Source organism: Colletotrichum graminicola, assembly GCF_000149035.1.
Source record: "Colletotrichum graminicola M1.001 genomic scaffold supercont1.55, whole genome shotgun sequence".
In the NCBI taxonomy this organism is placed as follows: domain Eukaryota; kingdom Fungi; phylum Ascomycota; class Sordariomycetes; order Glomerellales; family Glomerellaceae; genus Colletotrichum; species Colletotrichum graminicola.
This window is the reverse complement of record NW_007361059.1, coordinates 146,773-173,019: the sequence shown is the minus strand read 5'-3', so window position 1 is coordinate 173,019 and position 26,247 is coordinate 146,773. Positions and strand designations below refer to the sequence as shown.

Sequence of the window (26,247 nt, the reverse complement as noted above, 5' to 3'; positions counted from 1 at the left end):
ATCATGACATAACAGATAGTCAACCAAGGGGTAAGTAACAGATAGGGTACATAGCTCCTGTGATTAGTCGGGTCATTCGATCTAGAGCGGATTGCCAGGGAAGACCGGATTGCAGAGACATGTTCGTCAGGAATGTACAAGTACGATGGCCCTAGGTTAAGGCCCAATATGCTAGTTAGTACCCATCATAGAAGCGTCAACTCGGTTTCGGATCGAGCTTACGCGGGTACGTCTATCCGTTGCCTTTTAATACTCTATATCTAGCAGGCCTTATGAAGTACACCGCCTCTGAGAAAGAATGTAAGTTGGTTGTACCAGCGAGAATTAACATATGAAGATGGTATTTACAGATAACCATACGAAGTGGTATGTGCGTATGATGAGCCACATTTGTGGCGACCACAGCTGGTATTACTGGCCACACGAAGCTATCCTAACTTCATGACAGGTCTCGTAGATGTTGAAACAAAACTAGAAGCAACTCATCCCTGAAATTAGTCATGATTATTGGTATATATGAATCTTCATACTAAACGTCTGAGGAATTTTCAGTAAATATTGCCTCAAGACAGGAGAATATCACATGTTATCCTCGCTTCGTTATTGGCAGTCTTCTATTTCTATGCCGTCGGATCACCGCTTTTCAGACCTTGAAAGAAATGCTTCTATTAACATGCTCTTCTAACTCATCCAGCGTTCGTTCGCCTATTCTCTCACTCACCCACTCGCATTCTCCCTCCCTAGACCTTTCAGACTTCATCCGATCATATATTATAATTGTTGATTACTATGTATAGAATTGCCTATAGTTCGAAACAATGAATAAAGAACCATTCCTCGTCATCCTGCTCGCCCGACTCAGTAATGCTGTGGCTGTCGAGCAGGGTGGACTTATCGACATCCTACCCGCAACACACTGTTTCACCTACCTGTCAACCTACCTTGAGTTTGTCCCCCCCCAGACTGGTATCCTGCCACAAAGCGCCATTGTCACCATGGTTGGAGGTACTGGCGTTACTGTCCTGGACAATACGATTGCGACGATTCCTAATATCCTGCTCCAAAACGGTATTACCACCGCAGTGGTTAGAGGTACTAGCGTTTCTGTTCTGGACAATACAGTTTCGACAATCCCTGATATCCTGCGCCAAAATGGTGTTGTCACTACGGTTGGAGGTACTAGCGTTGCTGTTCCGCAAAGTACGGTTTCGACAATCTCTGGTTTTGTGCCCCAAAATGCTATTGTCACCGCAGTGGTTGGAGGTACCAGCGCTCCTGTGCCAGACAATACAGTTTCGACACTTCAGGGCGGCGCTATTACTTCCCTCTACGCTAACAATATTAGCCCAACCATCACCGGTATGGTCAGTACGACTTCAAGGATTTCAAGCGAAACTATAAGGATCTCTAGTGGCACTGCTTCCTTCTACGCCAACACCAACATCCCAACCAACACCCCAACCATCATCACCATCACCTCCCCCACTTCTTCTTACACCACCTCTTACTACACCACCTCTAACATCTCCACTACCGTTCCTGTGACTCAGGACATCATCCTCCTCGTCGTCCCTCAATTCAGCGTCAAGCAAAGAGGGCTCTGGAAGAGAGTTTTGGGTGGGTTTTTGAGTAATGATACCAACGGCAATCATGACAGCTGTGATGCCGCCACCATCTTCACCTTGTCCCAGGATCAGCTTTTCGAAGCCGACAACCCCATCTTCTATAGCCCAGGCGAAACGTTTAAGCAGTTTCACAGCCCAGTCGTCACTCCCGAATCCGCAATCACTAATACCTTCGCCAACGTCAGCGGCGTGCTCAGCTTCACCAGTCCAAGCATCCCCGGCGGCCAGGCTGACTTCTGCCAAGACTCTACTGGCCAGGTTTTCATTACTTTCACCACAAGGCCCGCTTACTGCAAGCCCGCCTTTCTTTAAATTTACAGAGGTTAGTTTAGCACCGAGGGAGCTCCATGATACCTGCGAGACAACGGTACTGATACAGTGTTCTCAACCTCCACAGCCGATCAGTGCGTCAACGGTCAGATCGTTGGTGGCACAATTTCCACGGGTTTGAGCAACTCTGACTTAGTATTCTCTATGCCGTCCGCCTCTTTGACATCGTTAAACCTACCTACTACATTGGATTATCCTACAGCTTGTTTTTCTACCCGATCTGGATACTATAATACGACTAGTGTTTCCACGACGCCTGGCTCTTCCACAGATAGTCTTTCTTCGTCTCGTTTTTCTACTTTGGCTTAAGCCCCTACAAGCACATTATCTGACTTTTCTACTTTGAATGTGTTGTACTACATAAGGCGTTAATTGCTGCTTGTGATTAACGGCGTTGTTTTTAGTACGACAGAATGTTACTATTGCTACTGCTGTAACACCTTTGACTGCAATTATAGTGGTGACTACTGTAGATATGCCTACTTTAACTATTTTACTGTCTTTATCTGCTGCCACCTCTACGACTGACTCTGCCTCTTTATCTCTTTCATCTACCGCCACCTTTACCACCAACGCTACCTCCGTCTTAACTAATAGCCTAAGCTCTTCATCTGCTGTTACATTGACTACTGACTCTACCTCTCTATCTCTGTTACCTACTACCACCCTAACTACTGACGCTACCTCCGTCTTAACTACTAGCCTAAGCTCTTTATCTGCCGCCACTGCTGCACCAGCATGCAATACGACTTTGATACCGAGTCGACAGCTGCTAAACCCAACTCAGCTTACCTTTGACGATCTAGACGACTTGTTTGCAGCTGTAGATCTACTATTTGCAATTGGTGTATATGATTCCTATAATACAAGTGTGTATGTTAACACAAATGGTTTTATATCACTTGGCCAAGGGTCTCGACGTTTCCCTACTGTCGTGTTACCTAGCACTAGCATCCCTGAGGTTAGCATCCTCACGTTGCAATCTGATTTATACCTTGATTATAGTGCAAGCAACGGTGTTTGGTATGAAGTCATTCCTCCTACTCCCATCTTTGGTCGCCGAGTCACCTTTGAGTATACCACTACGGAATGGGGTATTAGTGGACAGTACCTCCATTTCACAACTACTTTCTATGAATCGCAGCCAGGCCTAGTCAATATGACCTACCTCCAAACACCATCAAAGGGGCTACGAGCAAGCATTGGTGTCCAAGGAAAAAATCAAAGATATCTACAGTTTTCGGTATATACAGCGTCTGTTCCTGATGGTTCTTCATTGGAGATTGACACAAGAGTTGGAAACGGTGATTCTACTGAGAGATATGTTGGGCTGAACTGTTAGATCATTCCGTTGGATATAGTTTACTAAAAGTTGTACATCGATGAAAAATCTTTCTAGCCTAATGTTTGGTTATAATACAATAATTAGATGCAAAAAGTAGTAGTAGGTAGCGTCATTCCCTCCCTTGACGTCCCCTTGCGGTAGGCTTAGGGCGAGATTGAGAGGACAGAGAATAGAAGCATTGAAGGGGAAAGAATAAAGACACACAAGAGACATGAAGAAATAGAAAAACAAGAATTTCATCATATTGACTGATAAATAAATATTGGAGGGGAAGAAATTGCTCTTGAGAAGCCCTGTAGAGCTTTTTGCTCAGCCCGCTCTGAATTTTTGCATCGTGTAAACGTGAGCCTCTACTGTCTAAGTAGCCTATGGCCACGAGACATTTCAGCCTCATTAGGCAAGAAGAGTCCTGAAGTACCACGGTGTGTTATATTTGAATACACTAAGTAGTGGTTTTCTGAGAGTAAATCGCTAAGGTCAATACTTGTAAATAGTGAGTAGGCCGTTGCGGTCTGGCTGGTAGTATTTCTGATGTGTTAATCAACTGGTAATCAGTCATGTGATTCACTACACGCAGGCAGCTCGTATAGATGTATATAGTCGCTCTAAACTTTCATGAGCGGTCTAGTGCAGTACATGTTTAATATCACGGTACATAAAACCCAATATGCAGCACCTCTGACCTGAGCCGTATCTCAAGGTATTAATATAGTATAGAGTACCGGATAATGCAGAGCGTCTTTGGAATCTGACTTTACTTTAAACATGGCGCGAACGAACTTTGGGCGCCGGGTCGTCTGTGGCAGCCTTGGAGAGTCTCTGTTGTGCCGAGGGCTCACGTACCGGCGATAACGGTACTGTTGAATGTAGGTAGGCAGCTCGTGTAGCTCTCGAACAACATCTAACTGAAGCAAGTGTACAGTATCGTTTTAGTGACAACAGCCAACAATATCCAGTTCAGTAATAATGTGTGGCATGAAAGCTGTTCATGGCTAACAGTCTCGTCATCGCCACTACAGGGGGATAACGACCCATTAATAAGCGAAAGGACCCCTAAGTCGCTTATCACGTGACCTGTGGCCGCTTAACGCGTCAGAGCACCAGGACCACGCGGCCAACAACCGCAACTTCCCAATTGGGATATCATCCACCTCGCCTTCAACCGCAACCAAGTGCACTTTTGCAATCCATACGAGTCATCGGAGACCATCAAGTCCGTGTAACAAGCACGATGGATGATGATTTCGGCTTTGATTCAGCCGACGAGGCCGACCTGCTCGCAGTTGTTGATGGCGTTGTTCCTGCCATGAAGCGGGCGAGTGATGCCCCAAGCAACCTGGATGAGCCTGTATCAAAACGCCAAAAAGCTTCCGATCATTCCGAATTATCAGAGCGCGTGCTGAAAGAACGTTTCGGACTGAATTTCTTTCGTCTAGAGCAGAGAGCAGTCATCAATCGACTGCTCGAAGGCGAAAGTGCCGTTGTCGTTTTCCCCACTGGTGGAGGCAAGAGCTTGTGCTATCAGGTCGGGTTCCGGAATTATACGCCTTTGCGAGACCTCAAAAGCTGATGGCTAAAAGGTCCCTGCGGTTGCGATCAAAGAGCTTGACCGAGAGACTGGCTTACGCAGCCCAGAGGATAGTGGTGTTTCGGTCGTCATCTCCCCTCTCATTGCGTTGATGAAGGACCAAGTAGACGCTCTTCGTCGACGAGGAATTTCTGCTGCGGTTCTCGATTCGACGCAGAGCCGAGAAGAGTTCGTCGAGACTCACAACAAGCTGGCAAATGGCAAGCTGGATCTCCTCTACTGCGCACCTGAGAGGCTGAACAACGAGGGATTCCTTGCATCCCTTCAGTCCATCCGTGGCGGTATCCGTTTGTTGGCCATTGACGAAGCTCACTGTATCTCAGAGGTGCGAGAGTAATTGTGATTGCTTGTGTATGGTTGTGCGATCTGTGCTAACTATGACAATTCGTAGTGGGGACATTCCTTTCGGCCAGACTACCTCAAAAGTTAGTTTATCAGAGCCTATGCCATCTGTCCCATCTCACCAATAATCCAGTTGCCCGATTCGCGAAAGAAGCTCATGTCGAGAGAGTTGTGTGCCTCACAGCGACCGCCACTGCTACAGTTGCTGAAGACATTCGAGCTACATTCAACATCCCTCCCGAGGGCCTCTTCGTCACCAGCATGTACCGCCCCAAGTACGTCGGCGAGCTCGTACAAATCCTCACTATCGTATTGTAGTGCTGACTTCCCAGCCTACGTCTGATCGTCGAGCCAATCAGTTCGGATGAGGACCAAGTCGAGATATGTTCACGCTTCTTGAAGAAGAACCCCGGGCCAGCGATCATCTATGTTACCACACACGCGGTATATTTCAACCCTCTGCCTCCGATGCATTTTCCCCCCTTGCTCACCGTGTTCTCCAGGGCACCGAGAGTCTTGCGGGGAATTTGGTCAAAAAGAAGTTCAACGCGCGACCTTATCACGCGGGGCTCAACAAGGACACGCGATCTGAGATACAGGACAAATTTCTGCGGAGTGACAACATGATCGTATGTTCCATCCTAACCATACATTAAATAGGGATATTGACAACATTATCTGCCAACAGATTGTAGGCACTATTGCTTTTGGCATGGGCATCGATAAGGAAAACGTCCGAACCATCATCCACTTCGATCTTCCCAGTAGTATCGAGGCATACAGTCAGCAAATTGGGCGAGCTGGACGTGACGGCAAGCCAAGTACATGTTTGCTATACCTTTCCAACAAGGACTTCTTCCTCAGGAATATCATGGTACATGGAGAGCGGCCGTCAAGACTGGCTTTACGCGCTCTATTTGACGAGATTTGCAGCACCGAGAACTGCCAGATGAGAGCCGGCGACACATTCTCCGTGGCCATGGCCTCCCAGTCAAGACGTGTGGATATTAGGGTGAGCGTCTGCGACCCAAATTACTCGGCTAGTGCTGACCTCGAGCAGGAAACTCAACTTTCTATCATCTACGCTTATCTTGAGTTGAAGTTTGGCCTCCTTCGGGCCAGTACCCCACAGTATTCCGAGTACAAATATCAAGTACTGCAACCCAGGTCGGTGGCTGCCGATTCATCGCCAGCAGCCGAGTACATCCAGAGACATTCTGGAAAAGCCCAGCTGTGGACTCATATCGATGTTGATGTTCCTGCCAACAGTGGCAGTGTGACACGGGCTGATGTTACCAGAAAGCTGGACTCGTGGGCCGAGTCTGGCGTCATCAAGCTCGACAAGAAAGGTGTCCAGAAGGTGTTCCGTCTCAGGAAGCCTTTGCCGAGCAGGAGAAATGGAATCGATAGCATCGTTGACGAGATCGACAGAGAGATAACGAAAAAGGAGAAGCAAGACTTGCGGCGAGTGCAAGATCTTGTTGACCTCCTAACGGGCGCAGCGTGTTTGACCCGTGGCCTGGCGGCCTACTTCGCTGATACGACCCACGCGTTGACCACAGAGTGTGGCCACTGCACTTGGTGTGAGACTCACAAGCAGGTCAAGCTGCCAGATTTTGTGCCCCAAACTCTGGATGAGCAGAACATGAGGAAAGTATTGAATGTGTGCAAAGCAGCTTGTGCAAAGGAGGCGACCAAGGCCGATAATCTTGCAACCACAGCTTCTGAGTCAAAGTCAGACAAGGCAAAGACTGCGACTGCACAGGCAAAACAAGCTCTTGCCAACAGTGCCGCCAAGGAAGATGCACGCTTTATGGCGTGCGTGGCCTTCGGTATCAAGACACCGCGTATCAGCAGCATGGGTCTTCACAATAACAAGGCTGTATTTGAGACGATGAGCAATTGCAACTTCAATGTGAGTGATTGAGGAGTCGAAAATTCCAGGTGAGAATGCAAAGGCTAACGAGCTGCAGGATCTAGTTGACACATTTGAGAAGATGGTGAAATGACGGTCAAGAGATTTCCACCAGTCGAACGGTTTCCAGGGATGTGGTTATTAATCATTACTGTAACAAAAAGTGCGCGGATCCATGGAAATATCCCAATTCGATAATGGCCGTTAAAACCGTAGTCATTAGTAATTCATAGAAAAGAACAAAGAGATGACAATGAAATTGTCAAAGTATTTGCATAACAGACTACCCACAACCCAATTGATCAGCTTCAAGAAGTCGTCCGGTTGATCAGGCGCAGTGAAACGGCCCTTGACATTTGGTTTCTGACGCTGACTTACAAGATAGACTGATGTACGTTTCAACTGCAGTTGATTACGGATAGTCTACGGAGTACATAGGTACAGGCGATGGACCCCGCTGGATTAAGGTGAAAACCCACCTGCACGTAACGTACCGCGGCCTTAGATTTGTCCGACGTCATCAGCCATTGCGGAAAGTGGGGGCCCTTGGCGTTTGCATCGTGCCGAGGGACAACTTCGGCCAAAACCCACCAACTACACTAACCTCCCAACAACACACTCACACGCCATCAACTGCTTGAAATTCTTTCTCGTCCTATCCTGTCAACGCTGGAAAAAAGCTGCCCCTGTCTGCAGTTATTGAGGTTCTCACCGCTGTTAGAACCGGTATTATGTCAGCTTCTTCCATTGATCGCCACACCTGTGCCACATGTGGGAAGCAGTACCAGAGGAGCGCCCATTTGCGCCGGCATGAGTCTACTCGTAAGTACAATGGGGTTTTTTTTTCCCAGTCCTTTTATTCTAGTTCTTTCCGTCCCCCTCCCGTTTTTCCCCTCAAGCGGCATCTCTTCGATCCCTGCGTGTCTTACTGCGAGCAGTCTCGATACGATACGGTGTAGCTTCATCCCACAGAATGTAACCATAACCCTGAGCCCTATTTGAATTGTACAATGGTACCAGGCCAAAGTTCTTTCCTCCTGTTAGTTAAAACTGATTTTTAACCCCCCCCCCCCCCCCCCTCTATCATGATGTCAGTTATGGGGGGTAGTCATAGGGGGGAAGAAACAACTTTCCCCTGCCACCCTGTACATTCCTTGTCTTTAGACGCATTGGATTTACTATGCCCTCAGTTCCTTCAACTACTTATAAACTACAGACATTGAGGTAGCCCGCCACAACTGCGTTTATTGCGAGAAGGTATTTGCTAGATGGTATGCACTGATTTCAAACACTTTTTGGACAAGATTTCAGCTCATCATCGGATAGCGATGTCTGCCGAAAACACATGATGCACTGCCCTGACAAGCACGACCAAGAAACCCTTCCAAGTCTGAAACGCGGCCAGAAGCCTCGCGCTTGTGATGCCTGCTTTCACAGCAAGCAGTCATGTGACACATCGGATCCCTGCGAGCGCTGTGCCTCTCGTAGATTAAGGTGTACCTATCGCAGGCTGGGAGGAACAACAACAGCTACTACTGACGTCTCTCCCGCCGCCTCCTCATCCTCGGCCTCCACATTAGTTGGCACGTCTAATCATGACAACGACCGCACCAAGATCACCGTCGCCTTTCTTCTGGGTGTGACGAATCCGGACTCGGATAACATGCTAGAGTTCCTGGCCGATGAGGTGGCCAGTAGAACAGAAGGCGACTGCTTGCACTCAAGCATAAAGCATGTCGAATTTCCTCAATATCCCTGGACCGAAGAGGACTTTGCTTTCTTTCCGTACGGTTTCGCATCCAGTTTCTCCCCTGAGCTGATGGACTTCCAGCCCAGTGGAAGCTTTTCTCCAAACTCCCCACCCAACGCCGCAATCTCTCCGGTCGATTCCAAGAGTTGGACGTCTCGTGCTGATGAGATAATATCAGACATGCATGAACTTCATGACAGCTTGATGAAAACTGATCCTTGGTACGATAGCTCCTTTGACGTGAACATCGCGAAGTCGGTGTTCTCGGCGGGAAACCTTCGCAAATTCTCAGCATCGTACTTTCTTGTAAGTCACCTAGACTTCCCCATCATTCACCGACCAGACTTTGGCGCAGAGCGTACCCATAAACTCTTGCTCCTCGCTGCTGCGCTTGCTGGGGCTCTTAGGTCCCCGCCAAGCGATGATGTGTTAGCTGCCCGTGGTTTTTTAAGGCTTGCCGAGGAATATATTTTCCGCAGCTTGGGCAGATTGATGTCACCCTGGTCCACTCCAGATTTCACCAATGAGGTTCAGGAGACGCTGCAAGCCGCCCTCATGATCCACTGTATCCAGCTCTTCAGGAACGACGTTGCATCGCGGAGAAGGAATCGAACTCAACGACTACCAGCCCTTGTGTCCGCTGTCAGGTGTCTAGGCCTGGCACAGACCAAGCATGCGTCCGTATTCCAGTACGAGGACTTTGTGCTCAACGAGTCGAAAATCCGGTCCGTTGTATTCGGTCTTCCGTTTTACGTGCTAAACACTGACATTTGCGCAGGCTGGCCACATGGACGGCGTTGCTAGATTGGCAGCAGAGCAGTATGTTCAACTGCCCGCTAACATTAATGCCTGCTGAATTGACGTGCGACCTTCCGAGCCCACTGGAGCTCTGGGATGCGAAGGATACGGCTGAATACTTTGAGAAGGCACGCGCACTCGGACTCGATGGCTCAAGGAGGACATCGTCAGTCAAGCTATGCGTCAATGCATTGATGTGCGAGACTTGGGGCGGTGTGGGAAGCTTTCCTTTCCAGGATATCAATGGCTCTGACTTGTTATTATTGATCTTTGGTATGTGTTGTGCTATTCATAAACCAGTCATCAACCTTTTCGACCGAGCTGACATGGCTAGCGCTCAACGGCTTGAGTCTCTCGGCAAATCTCATGGGAACCTTGCCCTCAAGTGCTCATACACTTCTCTGCGCCATATCTAGATGGGAAACCATGTGGGAGAGCTTCCGGGGCGGCATGAACCCAGCTACTTTAGAAAAGTGTGGTATTATGCGGTACAACAGCGAAATCTGCTGGGAGGCCAGGAAGATTATCCAAGTCGCCATTTCAGGAGACAAAAGCTCTGCGTATATGCAAAAGGTTGGGCACGATTCACTGCTGCAGCTGCATGAGTTTGTACGCCAGTATCGTGATACTTGAAACTCGTGCATGAGCTGGTTGCGGCCTTACACATATCTGGATTTGCATCGCCTTGGAGATTTGTATATGATATTCTATGTTGAAAGGAAGATTTGCGGTGACGTGGTCATCTTCCCCTTCAAACCTCTTGATGAACGGATGAACTTGAACCCAAAATAGAGGTCGTGGGCAAGGTTCCTGCGGCTGAACATTGTGAATCATGGAATAAATCATGTTCAAAAGCAACTTGGTAAAGTGCAAACACGTTAGCAAGGCAGCGACTTGTGTTGAAATGCTCAATTGCACTGTATATGACGAGACGGTGCATTGCTGTCAAGGTTCCTTCAAAAACTGTGCTGACAACTTCCATTCACAACAGGATCTCAAGCAGCCATTCTAATACCAACACGGTACAAGGCCATTACTTCCTCGATTTCGCACATCGACAGATATGCCGTCTTCTTTCATTTTGCACTGGCTAGTCAAGGGCCACTATAGGACTTGCTGTAAGCCTAGTAACATATGCTGAAAACAGCGGGCCATGTTTAGCGCAAACTCCGTAGAAAAAAATGACGAACTTGCACAATCTTCAAGCTGAATTCGTCTCATGTGAGCTGGTGCTACCCCTTCGACTGTTGTCTTCTTGGGAACTTATTCGGGTTTAGCGTCCAAAAGGATGCTCAAAATCCAAAAACATTTGCTCCTCTCACACTCTCTTTCTCTGGGGGCATGCATAGAGCGATTTTCAAGGGTATGCGGCTTCTGTGACAAGCTGTCGAGTTGACCGGCGTTGTTGGACCAGTCTTTTGGCACCGATATGTGATGCTTGATAGGGACGATCCACACCTGTGTTCTTCAGAGACCACCTGGGTGTTATTGACGTGGAACCGTAGATGCTAATACTGTTATATGCTTTAGAAACGATACTCAGAAAGCACGATGTGCGCAAGCTAGGACGTACCCACGAATTGCAGAGAATCCTCTCGAACTCCTTCCAACGCCGCCAAACTACAAGATTTCAAAGGCACAAAAGGCTCCGCTATGTCTGAATGCATTGATGACTCGCTGTGTTGCTCCAGCGAAACCTTTCATCCTCTTCTTATTCTTAACATCATAATGCCCCACTTATTGCTGTCCGAAAAGAACGAGCAGGTACAGCGAAACGCTCGGCACTGGATGCCTAGTCTGGAGCATGATTCAGCCTCTAATGTACTGGATCTCAGAGATTCGAGTCACAGTAATGGTCATTCTAGGTTCGACCTCCCAACCGTAGCCTCTGATCTTACAGAATGTCATTCGCAGGTGCTTTGAAGTTCTCCAAGTGCGTATCTGAAGCTTGTCGAGAGAGCAGGAGATGCCATGCAATGTTTCTGGCAAAACCTACTCCATAACGAGAAGAAAGAGCAAGTCGAGCGTCTTCGTGAGAACCTTGCGAGCCGCTTAAAGTCTCAGAAAGCGCGCCTGGACAGTCTTGAGTTCTATGCTTCCGTTACCCTGAAGCAACTACAGCAGCAGAGTGTGACAGTACGTGCCACTTCTTCCAGCTACTATGTCTCAACAGAGAGAATGACTTATAACTTTAAGAACATTGCTCGTTACCTCTCAGATAGCACAGAATAATGCCAAGCCCAACCTCAAGATCGCGGGCGACACAGACAGTTCGCGCATGCCATCATCGATGATACACAGACGATGAAAGCGCTCTCACTGTTTGGTGCAACTTTCTGCGGGGAACATTTCTCGCATCAATGTTCATCATGACTTTGACTTCCAATCAGGTGGGTGAACCTGGTAGATTTCGGGTCTAGTTTCCTGGTCAAAGAGGTTGCAGAGACCTAATACGTTAATTGAATATGCCATAGATTCTTCATCCTCACCAGAGATCTGGGTCTACTTTGCATTTACTATCCCACTGAAGATCCTCGTTCTGCTGGGATGGTTTATGTGGGACAATAAGCAAAAGGCACAACAGGATGGCACGGGATCAACGCTGGCTAACCCTAGCTCGGACATGGAACTGGCAATTCTGTCAGAACTGTCGAGGCGATGATGAGACGGGTTCCTCGGCTGAATTAGTTCCAATGCACCAAAAACATTAGGTCTAAGTATGGTTCTAACTCAGGTTATGTCAAGGATCCAGTCGTGATTGAATCTTTGCCCAGAATTCTTGAACTGGGCGGTGACAAGTTAAGATCATCTTGTAAGAGTTCAAAATTTAGGAGCTAATATCCAACACCAAGTCGAGGACTCAAGAATGGTCGAAATCGGACCGGCCTACGCCCTCCTCTCCATCAACCAAAGACACGATGCAACGAAAATGATAAAAGTCACTACTAGCTCACGGTAGTTCATGTTATGAGCCGTTACCGGAATGATGGAGGTAAAAGGATGAGGTCGATATTAAACGTGCATGTATAGATCAACGCCAGCGAGTTGGTATGAATACCAAATACACCAAGATTGCATTCATCAAGCTCGAATTTTCCGCTAGACAATAGGCGAGCATATAGCATAGTTGCTAGCCATAGCAAGTTGTAGTGGAGAATTTATCAGTGTATGCCAAGACGTCTGTCTGCCTCTTCGAATATCACTATAATCCGATGCTTCACTGCAGGTGGAAATCGCTTAAAGGGGGCCTTGGCGTGCCTACGCACGCGGCCCGAGACCCATGTTATTACCGTGGCTGCGGGCCTTGGCCAAACAACACCGGGGCACTTGTTGTCAGCAATTTCGCAACCTGGCGGAGTCCGCATCTTTCTTTTCACTTACCTGGTCCGCGGCGGGCTACTTTCCGAATTCATTAAGATAATTGAATCGGCTAGGAAAAGGTCTATAACCACTGACTTAGGTAGTAGAGATTCAGATCCAGGCAGCCAAGGAAGACGACAACGCGTTAGCATCAGGCTGGATACTGCGCATCACACCTCGAACGCTCACTTGATCGATCGTCAGGGCCATACGTATTTGTTGTATCCAACACAGGAGCCAGCAAAACAGCACATGGCTAGACGCTGTACAGTCCCACGACACTGGAGGGTAAGAATAAGCCATAAATCGCCAAGTTTAATGGCCACTTGTCAAATCATTACCGGCTGATCTCGAACACAACCTGTAGGCATACCCGCCCACCACCAGGACAGCTCGACCACCAGCTCGTTATATCTTGGTGGAACAAGCACACTGCGCCGCTGACCCTTCTTGCGGCGGCAAAGACAAAGATGGAAACGACAACGAGGGGCCTAGTGGCTGGAAGGGCACTTTCTGGAGGCTCGTAGAAGGCAGTGCGACCGCGTTCGGCTCAGTCGCCGTGCTTGGGTTGGCGGGATACTCCTACCACGCCTACTATAAAGACCTTGTCCTGCGGAAGATGAACAATGCCTTCGGCGTCGGCTTCTCGACACCGGAGCTGACCGCCATGGGTCGGCACGTCGCCCCCCACAAGCTCCAGTCTGCCGATGACCTGACGGAGTTCGAGGGCGAGAACGAATGGATCCCGAGAAAAGAACAGGACCTCATCGACGGCATCATTGACGGAAGCGTTCGCGGCCATTATCACCTTATCACCGGCGAGAAAGGCACCGGGAAGACCTCTATGATCCTGAAAGCGATGCGCAGGATCAACGGCGTCGGCATCGCCATGCTGGAGGCTCACGGCGACCTCGAGGTTTTCCGTCTGCGTCTCGGAAAGGCGCTGGATTTCGAGTTCCACGAGGACTACGTAGGAAGTTTGTTCAACTTCAAAGGGCCTCGCGACACAACGGCCATTCTCGACATCGAGAGGGCCTTCAACAAGATGGAAAAGGTGGCACTCTTGCGACAGAGACATATCCGACAACCGCTGATCCTCATCATCAACCGCATCCACGTCCTCCGCGACGACGAGGATGGCCGGAACCTGCTCGACCTCATCCAGCAGCGCGCCGAGATGTGGGCGGCGAGCCGTCTCGTCACCGTCGTCTTCACCAGCGATGACCACAGCACCACCGAGCACCTCAAGTGGCAGGCCACGCGTATTTCGGTTACCGACGTCCACGACGTGACGCGGCGACCCGCCGTTGAGGCGTTGAGGGAGTTCCGCAAGAAGGTCTTCCACGAGGACGTGAAACAGGACGTCCTGGATCGCGTCTACAGGGAGGTCGGCGGGCGCGTCCGATTCCTGGACCATGTGGCCCGGTCCAAGGATATGCTGGCGACGTGCGACTTCATCCGCAAGAGGGAGAAGCGCTGGTTACTGGGCCAGTGCTGGATTCTGGGTGGGGACATGGACCCGGAAGCAGAGGACCAGCAGGACTACGCCACTACCGCATTTCTGCTGGCGAAGGCCCTAATGGAGAAGGAGAAGGCCATGCCGCGTGAGGATATCCTAGACGGCAAGCTCCCGGAGATACCCCTACACGAGGCGAGACAGCTCATGACGAGGGCGGACTTCATCCAGAAGCACGACCACTTCAACATCTTCTCCATCGACTCCAATTCAATGGTCAGAGCGGACTCGGTGCCGATGCACAACGCCTTCCGGGAGATCTGCGCCCAGGAGGGCTTTGATGAGCTGCTGGAGGCTACGTTGGAGAGACTTGACGAGCTGGAGAGCTTGCAGAGGACGCGGGAGGTCGTGTTGAAGGACCTCGCGAACGGGGGAGAGCTGCAGGCAGTGCTTCGTCAGACCAAGGGAAGCGGGGATCCCGCGGCCATAACTTTGAAGACCGTACCGTCTCGGAAAGAATAAATGGGATGTAGCTTATGGCCTGCGCTGCTGGCTTTCGCGAAGCAGGCTTTAATAAGGGCTAGAATCAGTGTAGAAAAGATGTGTGGAACCAGCCATGCTACAGAGTTGGCAAGTCGGTACAGAGGCTGCAGAAGTCCAGTATAGGCCAGGTTGAGAAATATGCCGTATTATATTCCATGTTTTCCTTATGAAACCACCCCACAAAGAGGCGGACGAACAACCATCAATTTATGAAAGCAACGACGATGAAGTTTTACTATCTCCGTGGTGTAAAGAGGAGGAGTTGTATGCCGTTGAGAACAACTTCTGCCGTAGCGTTCCCGATCAGGCAATCTATTGACTATTATAGTTACGCTTGGTCAACTTGACTCCATATTGGAGTTTGGCGGACTATTATAGTTACGCTTGGTCAACTTGACTCCATATTGGAGTTTGGCGGACATGGACGGGCCTTATTCACCCAACTTTACAAATATTCGTCTCCCTTAGGTCCTCATAATAAATCTGCCAGGTACCAAGAGCTAGATATCCAGACTATAAAGACTCAAAATCGGAATACCCTGCTTTTTGTTTCCTACGTTGTCATGTGTTCTTCAAAATATGGCTTTCAGCCTCGTCTTGATAAGGAATTACTTATGTAGCAGTGTCAATTAATGGCGTGGCGCCACGGGGAATCTTTACCGTTTAGACTAGTTTAGACATCAAGTGGACAAGGTGCCGGACGGGGAAGAGGCCACGGGGTGGGGTTCGAGACCGGCCCGCGTGGATAATCGGAGGGATAAATGCGGGCCGTTTGGGTTTGTTTATCGGGAGTCAAAGCAGCGGATGGGTTGAGGGAACCGGCGTTTCGGAGAGATGAGATGGAACGCCACAAGATGACTGTTTGATAGGTCACACAGTGCTCCTGGCTGGGAAACAACGAGTCGATAGAAAGACTCGATAGTCAGGATTCGAAGCAGAATGGGCCGCTATGGTTGCGGAACAAGAGTCGACTGACTCGACTGACTCGACTAATGGATACTGGAGTGGCGCACAGTAGTGATGAGGGCTAGAGAGGAAAGCTATGGCCAGGGATAAGGGCATACTGCACCTCGGATTTGGGAATGGCGCTGCCATACGACGAATGAAGGAATGCTGGTGGTATGAGTGATGGTGGGCGAGTCGGCCGATATGCTTCAGTCCTAGATCCAGTGTTCCCACGAGAGTCCCTGGACCCACACTAGGTAGAAGCACCGTGTGCTCGACGTGTACATCGTAGACGAGGTAGTTTGAACAGACTACTATAGTGTTCAGTACCCCACTGTTTACACTCCAAACTGGAGTGCATGAAGACCAAGAGAGTCTGGGGGTGGGGGGGGTTGCGGTTGGCTAGTAATTCCTTGATTGGCTCGCGTGGACAAGAGTTCGTCCATGGATGCGGCATGAGGTCACTGTTTGAGGTGGCAGCCGCCGTTTGCTACGGATGAATAAGACTCATGGTTTGAATTGATGATGTTACCAGAGTGTGACGAGGGATGGTGCATGTCGGATGACGTCGCCACGATGGAGAGGACGGTGGAGCGAAAGGGGATTTAGTTGCACTGGAAGGGGGGTCAGAAGAAAGGACCACCGCTACATACTAGTAAAACTAAATTATACGCCGTGTAGCAGAAAGTACATGTTTAGGATGAGAATGAGTGAGAGGATGTAAGCCAGACTGGACTGAGTGGATGATGCTAGGTCCGAACCTAACTAATACCTAGTCTTCACCCCCCCCTCACCACACAACTTCCATTCGACAGAGATGGAACGGATCGGACTTTGGAAAGGGAGGCGGGCCGGGCCAGATTCTGGGTGGTGAGATAAAAGTGCAGGCAGCAGACATTCCTGGACCAGACCTGAGCAGATGAGAGTGCGCTTGCATGAAGTGGAGGAACTTCAGAATGAGGTGGCGCAGGCGGACGACAACATGTGCGGCTTCCCAAAATAGCCATACCTACCTATTGCAACAGTGAGGCTGCGGACGCAGTGTTGGGTTTCCGGGCAGTGCACGAAGTAGCAGCAGCAACTCGCTCCTTCCATCCTTGTCTTCTCATCGCCTCGTCCTCCTCTTGTGGGATCCGTGGATCCGTGGGTTTGTCTCTGACTGACTGCGGCCGATCGCGATCCAAATGAATGCAGTACAGGCGGAAGGAAGCACCCAGTCGGTCTACCAATCAAACAACGGAGAGGCGGGCAAGGGTCCACTCAAGCTAAACCTGAGGAATCAATGGGAAGGTTAGGTACCTAGGTAGATACCTACGTAGGTACCTATCTACCTGCGGGCATGGCTACAACCAAAAGTGCAGGATCATATCTGTGCGATCTCCTTGTCCGGGCCGTATCTCCTGGCGTCCAGAGCTTTCCAGTATTCGCCGTGCCCGACGCATGACGGCCCTCAATAAACCGCGGGTCGGAGCCCAAACGCGCCCGAGCAGGCCCAACCCCGCTATGAGCTAATGTAGATGTAGTACTCGCATAAGTGCTTTATCGACAGGCGAGGGACGGACTGATAACAGCCCATCTAGGTGGGCAGCAAATGGACCCCACTGAGTAGGTACAATGTGTCCCGGCCCTGCCTTGTCCAGCCGGGTCTATCTTGAGTAATCACCAGTGCCTTACAGATGAGTACCTTGGCTCACGTAATGCCTCAAGGGGGAAAAAAAAGAAAAAACTACAGAGAAGGGAGAAGTAAACGAGGAACAAAGTAAACCCGGCGCTACAGCAAGACCTAATGTCTACCAGTTACTTCTCTGTTGAACAGGAGACCAATACAAGGAGGCCAGGACCTGGGGGAAAGAGAATACGGATACCTCAAGCGCCATTTATAATAGAAATCATGGCGATCCCAGCCTGTTTGCACCTTCCCCCACACAAATACACAGACAGTCCAGGAACTACCTAGTTGGTGTACGCACGCAGTACAGAGGACCAACCGAAAATACAGGTGCATCTTGTACACACACACTTTTCACACGACCACACTTTCATTATCTCAAATAGGACACTCCCTGCCGGGTGTCCGTGTCGGTAGGTATGTACGGATATGTATGTGTGTATTCTTCCGTGTTGTCAGCGCCTGTACGTTTATGTCGATAACAAGCCTGGGAATGTAACCTCAGCTCAGTTGGTGAGATGTGACTGACGGTCGGGTCCTGTAAGGTGATGTGCCGCAGCACTACGGATACATACCTGTACTACAGCGTGTGTACCATGTACTGTCGCAAGCCGACCCTTAAATACTGCATTGCACCTGCCTGAGTGAAGGGAACCTGCTCCCATCACGAGCTGGCGCTGCAGCAGGAACCTGCTTTCCTCTCTGGCATCCTTGGGCTCCATGTGGCATTGTGGACTGAGGAGTGGATGTAGAGTAGAGTACGAGTGTGGGTGACCTTTAAAGCTCCGTCTACCTGTTTTACAAGCAAGTTGGCACAGCAAGTGTCATGCCACCTACCTACCTAATGTATCTGCCAACCAACAACATGTACTTTATGTACGCAGGTTCAGGTAGCTAGGTATCAAATCCAGTTGGATGAATGCCTGTGCCATTATAAGACAAGACGACAACCTCCAAACGGCCCTACCATGCTCACCTGCTCGGATTGCCCACCTCTCCCTGCCACCAATGTCACCACACTGCCGCCAGCAGACCAGCCATTTTGCAAGACAGTCCATTCTCGGCAGACAAGGAAAAAAAAGTCGCTCATCCCTCCACTACCAGATCGTCCCGACAAACGTCTAAACTACGCATTTCCCTCGGGACATCCCACAGTCTTCATCCTGTAAACCCTCTCTCCCTGTCCTTGTTTCAGAACCATCACGAGCCCCTCGTCCGTTTCTGACGGAAGAAGCCAAAATAGCGTGAAGAACAGAAGGGAAGAAGGGGCAAAGAATATCACCCCCCAGCAGAACGAACTTCGCCCCTACCAACCACCCAGACCACATAAAAAGAAAAGCAAAAGACAACTGGACCCTGGTCGGCGCACCGCAACCCGTACCCGCACCCTGCAGGTCACGAACCACCACCCCATCATCCTCGGGCCGCCAGAAACAAAACCGTCGTCTTTCGTCACCGGATTTCCTAAAAACCCCGCTATTCTTGTCCATCTATCTACCCACCCACTTCACAACAAACACGGCTAAGAAGCCCCCCCGAACACTTACCTCACGCGATTCGCATCACGCTCATCCTGTCAAAATCACCGCTAGCAATCCGTTCGCATTAGCCCAGCAACGCAAACACCTTCAAAATGGCCGCCATCGTCGACCGCAGTCCTCCAACCCATTCCCCTCCTGGTCCCCATCCCAAGCGTCCTAGAGGTGAGTAGTCCTTGATTCGTCCCTGAGCAGCTCGTCGCATGGGTGACTGGCTGACCAACGTTCGCTGCAGGCATCCTCAAGAACTCGTATCAAAAGTCTCCGCCCTCCTCACCACTTGACGAGGGGCCGCTCACCGAGAAGGAGCTCACCCTCGTCAACACCCAGTACAACGCTGGCCACCGCCGCTCCTCATCTGCCGCCCGCCCTTCCGGCTCCCGCCGTCAATCAAGCCGCACCCCCTCCCATCAGGGCGACGACGTGCAAGACCTCGAATCCTCTCAGCGCCTCAAGTGGGACGAGGCCAATCTTTACCTGACCGAGCAGGAGCGCACCTCGACCATGAAGATTGACGAGCCCAAGACTCCCTATGCCAAACACTACGACCCCGCCGAAGACCCCTCGGATGACGAGGAGATGGAGGGCTCCAACGATGAGAAGAAGTCTCGCACGGCTCGCGCTGGTCCTAGCGTGGAAGATGATATCCCTCTCATGTCGCTTGGCGAGCCGGAGGAAGCGGTCCCGGAGAGCGAATCGTCCAAAGAAAAAGCCCTCAAGGCCGTCCACGTCGACGACAGCGCCAGCGCGCACGGCGACGATGACGAGCTGGCCGGTCTTTCGCCCGAGGAACGCGAGAAGCACCGCCGTTTCGAGGAGTTGCGCAAGAAGCACTACGAAATGAAGGATGTGGCCCACTTGTTGGGCCACCCCGAAGAGCTACTTGAGGACGAGGACGAAGACGAGGACGGGGATGGCGCCCGGCCACCTGCAGTCCCTGCTCTCCCCCGGCCCAGCGAGGCTACCAATGGCCAGGTTTGATCGGCTGACGGAGCTGGTGCTTGGCCGGCGCGCGGCGGCACTGCAAGAGAGGAGGACAACGACACGGGGAACGCATCACGAGCATTTTCACGCACTGTTCACGCTTTTGGGGCTTGAAATCGAGATCAGCATCCGGCAGCGTGGTACGCAAAGGAGTTTAGGGTGGATATCACGGAAGGGTCTGGCGGCGTTCTGGCGCCTTTGTGTCTGCTATGGTCGTAACTCGCCACCACTGCAGCAAACGCCTTGTCCCCAGCCGGCGGCGTCTCCGCCAGTGGATGGGAGCATGTTAGCACGAATCAGTAGGCTTTTTGCTTCGTCCAAAACTTGGCACCTTCGATAGAGTCTCAATTGTCCTATCAACAAACTCCGAATCATTTCGTCCCGTGAAAATTCAATGATCCCCATTGCCTCAATCGCGCGGCCTCAAAATCAAATTCGGCTGGACGGTGCGCCCTGTACTACTTCTTTTTGAATGACTGGCCCGCTGGTGGGTATCCGTGAGTAAATCCTCCTATTCCCCTTCGTCGTCTACAACAGACCCTTGCGAGCCAGCTCAACCTTCCTTGCAGCCTCGCCGGCAGCAAAGCCACCTTTCGAGACGCAGATTCGACTGCTTCCCTCAGTGAGCTCGAACTTGTCTTGGTTCGCGGGCCAGGGGCAAGGGCAGTGATGGGGGAAGTGGACACAGGCGAGGGTATCGGGGCAGAGATAGTTTTCGCAGTAGGCTTAGAAGGTTAGAATATCATCTTTTGAAGACTGAAAGAGTACAGGAGCAACTCACATCCATCATATCTTTGCTGGTACTGCGAAGGGTCGCTAGGGACGTTCTGGGGCTGCTGCTGCTGTTGCTGCTGACCGCCGAACATTTGATCGAAGAAGCCGAACTGGGCCTGAGCAGAGCTGATCAGGGCTAGAATGACCAACGGAAGGGAAGCGAAGAAGCGCATATTAGCGACTGTAATATACGGCAAGACTCGTCAGGTTCTCAACTAATTTTCGTGTAAAATTGTCGTCGCTTGCCCGCACTGCGTGCTGATGGTACTTGTCGCCCGCTCCAAAGTCTCTCAGCCCGCCGATGCGCCTAGCTGTCGAAAAGACCACCTCAGAAGAAACCCAGACCCAGACCCACCTCAAGTGTGCTTATCGTTATCACGACCCGCTGACTCAGCCGGAAAAATGCTCTCGGCTGATTCTCCCTTGAGGTGCAGCAGAGTGCAAAGCTTCGACAGGACGCGAATTTGGCCATTGACGAACCGACGACGTATGGACAGTTCATCCACGAAGCACACCTCATGCGTCTATTCCAACTGCAGCAGCCCCTGAGGGCCGCTGCCGCCGGTCTCCTGCGGACGACCGCCCCGATCCAGTCCTCGACCTCGACCGCCGCACAGCTGCTCCGGGCCGACGCCGCGAATGCCCTTGTAGCAGGGCGACGATACGCTTCCGTCAAGTCGCAGGGTGCCTACAAGCTCGCGCCCAAGCGAACGATACCGAAGAAGCTGGGAGCCAAGCGCACGGGTGGTATGTCCTGTCCCTGGTCGTCGCTGGACTAATGTCGATTGAGGACTCGTCAATGCCCTCATGGATAGCTTCTTGCTAACCCACCCATGAAAAGACCAGTTTGTCATCCCCGGAAACATCATCTACAAACAGCGGGGCTCTGTCTGGTGGCCCGGAGAGAACTGCATCATGGGCCGTGACCACACGATCCATGCTATGGCCACGGGCTACGTCAAGTACTACCGCGATCCTGCACGCCACCCGGATCGCAAATACATCGGCGTCGTCTTCAATAAGGACGATGTCCTGCCCTACCCGACGCACGCCGAGCGCAAGCGCAAGCTCAATATGTCGGCGCACCCTATTGCTAAGCCCGTGGAGACGCCCGCCGTCTCCGCGTCGGGCATCCCGACCCAGATCGTCCGCCCCTCGGCCCGGACGGCCAAAGGCGCACCGACGGAGCCTGCAAGGGTGCTGAAGCTGCGCGACGATTACTCTTACCGTGAGGACAACTGGCGCATTGGACGGCTCGTAAAGCTCCGCGTTGGGGGCATGAGCCGCAAGGCTAAGATGAGGCAAAGACGGTATGCCCAGGAGCGCACGATGGCCGGTCAGCGGGCGGCGCAAGCCAAGTTCGCGGCGATGGAGGTGGATGAGTGGACCATTGCGGCGTCCAAGAGGCTGCAGGAGCAGAGGAACGCCGCGGCCATCGCCAAGAACAAAAAGAGCAAGCAGAAGGCGCAGAAGCTGGCCAAAAAGTCCAACAAAGCTAAAGCTAGGCGGTAAGAGGGCTTGCGTGCCGAGGATGCGAGACTGTCCGAGCATGAAAAAGGGGGGGAGATTGGGATGATGTGTGTATCATGGCCGTCGGGGCAGGAGTGCTGCGAGGCTATCTAGAGTGTAGAACATCTTGTACAAATCCATACTAGCCATGCATAAGACAGGTTTCTCGCTATTCCACCCCGTGACATAGCCATATAACCCGGTTCCTAGGGTCTGCCACTTCAAATTTGGTGACGCCTCACTGAACAAAGCATTGGGTCGCCCGAAATTTCAAGGATCGTGTTTGGGTGTTAAACAACCTCCTTTGTGGTGTGATAAGATTGACCTCACTCACGGGTACTGAAACCCCTAAAATGTAACAAGGGGCGCTATCAAGGTCCAGCCAGACAGTGTCTGTCTATCCCTATCTCAGCTTGGTGTGGAAGGTGACTTTGTGGGGGGGCACCTGTGATGTACCTGTCTATCAAATCGGTATGGGAAGGTACCTTGACCTCGTCCCTACCACGTCAGTCTCGTGTGGCGTCGCCACCGCGGTCTACGGCTTCCAACGACAACTCCCACTTTGGCGCCCAATATTCACAGGCTTGGAACTCAAACCGATTTATCTCATTTATCCACACAATAGAAACTGAACACGGATGCCCAGCGACTCTTGAATACGTCACAAGTTGGCAGTACACTTCCGCAGCAACCCCAGTCTAGCATCGTAACCCGGTGGGTGGCGCATCGTCACCCGAATCCAGGGAGTCTGACAATGGCATCCAACGCTCAGGTCGCCACACCACCCGGGCCCCAGCATCCTCAAGCAAACAGCCCATCACATGACATCGGTGTCTCGAGCACATCCACGGCAAACAATGCTCTACGCAACGCGTCGCCTTCGTCAGTCTCAAGCGCCGGGGAAGCATCTGGAAGGAAGATGAAGAGGACCGGGGCGGTTAAACCTCTCGTGAAGCCAAGCCCCCAAGGGCAGGCACCACCACCCTGGGCAACGTCCCTCGTCGATGGAAGGGGATCCATGGGGTTTATGGCAACATCACCCTCGGCTCAGGCGCAGAGCAATTCCGATCAAGACATCATCTCGGACCTGGGCCTCGTCGACCGTCCACTAGGCCCGGATACTTCTGCCAAATCAAGACCACGCAGCCCGGAACATGCGCACGTTGTCAGCGACATTAATCATCCCGACCAGGAAGGCACGTTGGCAATCAAGACTCGGGCGCCATCTCCTGAGGCAACCCCCGAAGCTGATATGACTGGCAACAAGAAGACCCTTGCGGGACATGCCAGGATTCAGGCTTTACAAGAGTCTTGGGAATCAGGTGGGATCGAGCCTGGATCAAGTGCTATCACAGACTCAAATCAAATCACGGGAACGGCGGACTCGGGAAAGGATTGGCTTCGCGGTGAGTGCTACCTCATCCAAAGAGTCACCAGCCCTTGCTTCATTGAAGCACATTTTTCGTGCTCGAGCTATGGTGACCTAGGCTGTGACCAGTTCATTGGGTCCAAGTCAATAAAGTGCTTTTGTGCTAACGGAGATACAGGTGATTCGGCATCATATAACACCATGGCCTCGAAGAAACGTTCTCTGCTTGATGGCCCGTCTGGCAACGAGGCCAAGCGAAAGATGACCGCCATCCCGCTCCCAAACTTCCCAGCCAACACTTCCGCTCAAGGAATTTCGACGCCAGGCTCTGTAGCTACCGAGCTGGACCTGTTGAATGCCCTCTCTGCTGGTAAGACTGATCGGCTGAAAGCCACCGTCTTGCGGACTACAGAAGACACCAACATGCCTCCGTTTGGTACTTCAAAGCCCAGCTTTATTACCACCATCAAAGAAGCACCACAGATCATCGACATTTCCGAAGACGCAGCGGATGATGACGATGCAGACCATACACATGAGGATTCCACGGACGATGACGAAACAACCGAGGATCGCCAGAGCGATGTCTTGGAACCCCAGCTTGCATCAACCACCATGCAGGCCGACAATGTAAGAGATCCCCGTTAGCTTTCCCGTGAGAAGTTTTGCTTTTAACACGAGGTACTAGCCCTTTTCGCAGGGATTTCACGAACTCAGCCTCACAAAAGACGCAAATCCCCGCGGTTATCTGCAATGGCGGACACCTCAAGGTACCACCGAGTCCTCATGTGGTACCATTCTGCCCACGAACTACCACCTACACTCCGATCCAATGCATCCATTCGTTTGCCCGGTGCGTAACTGCCGCAAAATATTCAACAAAATGCACGCGCTTGGTGCGCACTTTTCCGTAAGTCCCCGTTGTTCATCTTGTCGGGCTCTCTGTGACGCTGATTACCCTCAGATCAAACACCGGAGCTCCACGTTCAATGACAACCTCGATGGTACACTGAGCTTTATTGACTACTATAAGAAAGCGGGCATCAAGTGCTCTCCCCCCATCGTTGTGTCACAGAACTCTCTCCAAAGCAATGAGGCTCCCATGCCAGAACCTTCAAGGCCGGCAGCTAAGTCCGCAACCCCGCAGCTCCACCGTGAAAGTCCTGCGCAACCTTCCCAAGCGGCATCTAGCAGCCAACCGACTCGGCCTGTCCAGAACAACATGGAACTTCTGACTTACTTGAGGTCATATCTCTCACCTGCCTACACGCTGCCATTGGAAAGACCAGATGTCAAGGCTCTGTTAAAGCTTCCTCGGAAGCGCCCCTTACCGCATACGTGGCGGCTCAAGTATACGGGAGTTGGTCATTTAGCTCCTCTTGCCACAGTCGCACTGCTCATTTATCTGACTGGCGATGAAGCACCAGAAGTGTGCTCGGTGTGTCATCAGGACACAAACCCTCTCGAAAATTTTCTTCAACCGTGTATCGTCATGGCCGATGCGGTTCCGTCTTTCTTGAAGGAGGTTGGGAACAAAGCATGTGCTGGCTGCCAGTGGCGGGCGAATTTTAGGAGAGAGAAGAACAACTGCTCTTTCTTATCCGCCAATATCCATACATCCGCGTCGCCAGCTACACATGCCGAACACCCTACTATCGCGCCTTCTCCGCCGCTCTCTGGCATTGCAAAAGTGGATAAGTATTCCCTACCGTACTCTGCGAACCAAGGAACCCAGCCTACAGAGCCACGTCGATCATCTCCAAAAGGGCGCCTGCCTCCTGCAACGAAGTCAGCGCCGAGTGCACACAGCAGCAAAACCTCGCCACCAGGTAGTCCTCCTCGACGTGTTACGAGACATTCCCTAGCGGCGTCGAAGGTTGCCGCTGGGCTCGTTTCATCCAGTGCTACAGCTACGAATGTTACTTCCCCCAGTGGCAATTTGATGCCATCCAATTCTCTTGAAATGGAAGACTGGGAAGTGGCTCCCGGTAGACTCCGTGACGAGCGTAGCGAGTCACCCACTAGTAAGCACTCTCTTTTGTTGTCAAGCACATTACACCTCTCTAACGTATTAGACGTGGCGTTTTCCAACTCCTATCTCACGACAAATCAAGCCGTCACGGTGTCTGAGGACATCTCTTTTAACGTTATCGTCGTCAAGCCCGGCGATTCGCATTACTGGTCCGCTGACGCAGACAAAGTCCGCATATGCTCCCTCGCTATGGGGAAGCTCAAGGTTAAGCTCGATAACACAGAGCCGTTTCAAATGGGACCGAATGGGATGTTCAAGCTGAAGCGCGGCATGGCCTGCACCGTCGAGAACCGGCTATACGTCGACGCAGTAGTACACGTCACAACTGTCTCGCAGCCTTGAGAGGTTTTCATACTTGAGAAAAATGGACTACAA

The 26,247-nt window shown here is 51.3% G+C and overlaps 8 protein-coding genes across 8 annotated transcripts; 7 read left to right on the top strand and 1 right to left on the bottom strand.

Moving 5' to 3' along the window:
* Positions 1 to 818: 818 nt before the first annotated feature.
* Positions 819 to 1,937, top strand: GLRG_10049 (uncharacterized protein; the record flags this gene model as incomplete). Its single annotated transcript, XM_008100734.1, has 1 exon — positions 819 to 1,937. One exon carries the CDS (start codon positions 819 to 821, stop codon positions 1,935 to 1,937), a length of 1,119 nt encoding a protein of 372 aa, XP_008098925.1.
* Positions 1,938 to 4,531: 2,594 nt separating this feature from the next.
* On the top strand, positions 4,532 to 7,239 carry GLRG_10048 (RecQ family ATP-dependent DNA helicase; the record flags this gene model as incomplete). Its single annotated transcript, XM_008100733.1, has 10 exons — positions 4,532 to 4,825; positions 4,881 to 5,213; positions 5,280 to 5,313; positions 5,364 to 5,505; positions 5,563 to 5,674; positions 5,734 to 5,859; positions 5,919 to 6,242; positions 6,291 to 6,895; positions 7,019 to 7,145; positions 7,204 to 7,239. The coding sequence occupies 10 exons, from the start codon at positions 4,532 to 4,534 to the stop codon at positions 7,237 to 7,239; spliced, it is 2,133 nt and encodes a 710-aa protein (XP_008098924.1).
* Positions 7,240 to 9,075: 1,836 nt separating this feature from the next.
* GLRG_10047 (uncharacterized protein) lies at positions 9,076 to 10,326 on the top strand (the record flags this gene model as incomplete). Its single annotated transcript, XM_008100732.1, has 3 exons — positions 9,076 to 9,620; positions 9,674 to 9,966; positions 10,028 to 10,326. The coding sequence occupies 3 exons, from the start codon at positions 9,076 to 9,078 to the stop codon at positions 10,324 to 10,326; spliced, it is 1,137 nt and encodes a 378-aa protein (XP_008098923.1).
* Positions 10,327 to 13,305: 2,979 nt separating this feature from the next.
* On the top strand, positions 13,306 to 15,031 carry GLRG_10046 (uncharacterized protein; the record flags this gene model as incomplete). Its single annotated transcript, XM_008100731.1, has 2 exons — positions 13,306 to 13,341; positions 13,421 to 15,031. 2 exons carry the CDS (start codon positions 13,306 to 13,308, stop codon positions 15,029 to 15,031), a joined length of 1,647 nt encoding a protein of 548 aa, XP_008098922.1.
* A 4,268-nt stretch (positions 15,032 to 19,299) lies between these two features.
* On the top strand, positions 19,300 to 20,185 carry GLRG_10045 (uncharacterized protein; the record flags this gene model as incomplete). Its single annotated transcript, XM_008100730.1, has 2 exons — positions 19,300 to 19,369; positions 19,440 to 20,185. The coding sequence occupies 2 exons, from the start codon at positions 19,300 to 19,302 to the stop codon at positions 20,183 to 20,185; spliced, it is 816 nt and encodes a 271-aa protein (XP_008098921.1).
* A 531-nt stretch (positions 20,186 to 20,716) lies between these two features.
* On the bottom strand, positions 20,717 to 21,135 carry GLRG_10044 (uncharacterized protein; the record flags this gene model as incomplete). Its single annotated transcript, XM_008100729.1, has 2 exons — positions 20,717 to 20,913; positions 20,970 to 21,135. The coding sequence occupies 2 exons, from the start codon at positions 21,133 to 21,135 to the stop codon at positions 20,717 to 20,719; spliced, it is 363 nt and encodes a 120-aa protein (XP_008098920.1).
* Positions 21,136 to 21,480: 345 nt separating this feature from the next.
* On the top strand, positions 21,481 to 22,474 carry GLRG_10043 (ribosomal protein L27; the record flags this gene model as incomplete). The annotated part of the gene is made up of 2 exons (XM_008100728.1): positions 21,481 to 21,709; positions 21,804 to 22,474. The coding sequence occupies 2 exons, from the start codon at positions 21,481 to 21,483 to the stop codon at positions 22,472 to 22,474; spliced, it is 900 nt and encodes a 299-aa protein (XP_008098919.1).
* Positions 22,475 to 23,225: 751 nt separating this feature from the next.
* On the top strand, positions 23,226 to 26,214 carry GLRG_10042 (uncharacterized protein; the record flags this gene model as incomplete). Its single annotated transcript, XM_008100727.1, has 5 exons — positions 23,226 to 23,877; positions 24,019 to 24,470; positions 24,529 to 24,750; positions 24,805 to 25,864; positions 25,916 to 26,214. The coding sequence occupies 5 exons, from the start codon at positions 23,226 to 23,228 to the stop codon at positions 26,212 to 26,214; spliced, it is 2,685 nt and encodes an 894-aa protein (XP_008098918.1).
* Positions 26,215 to 26,247: the final 33 nt, after the last annotated feature.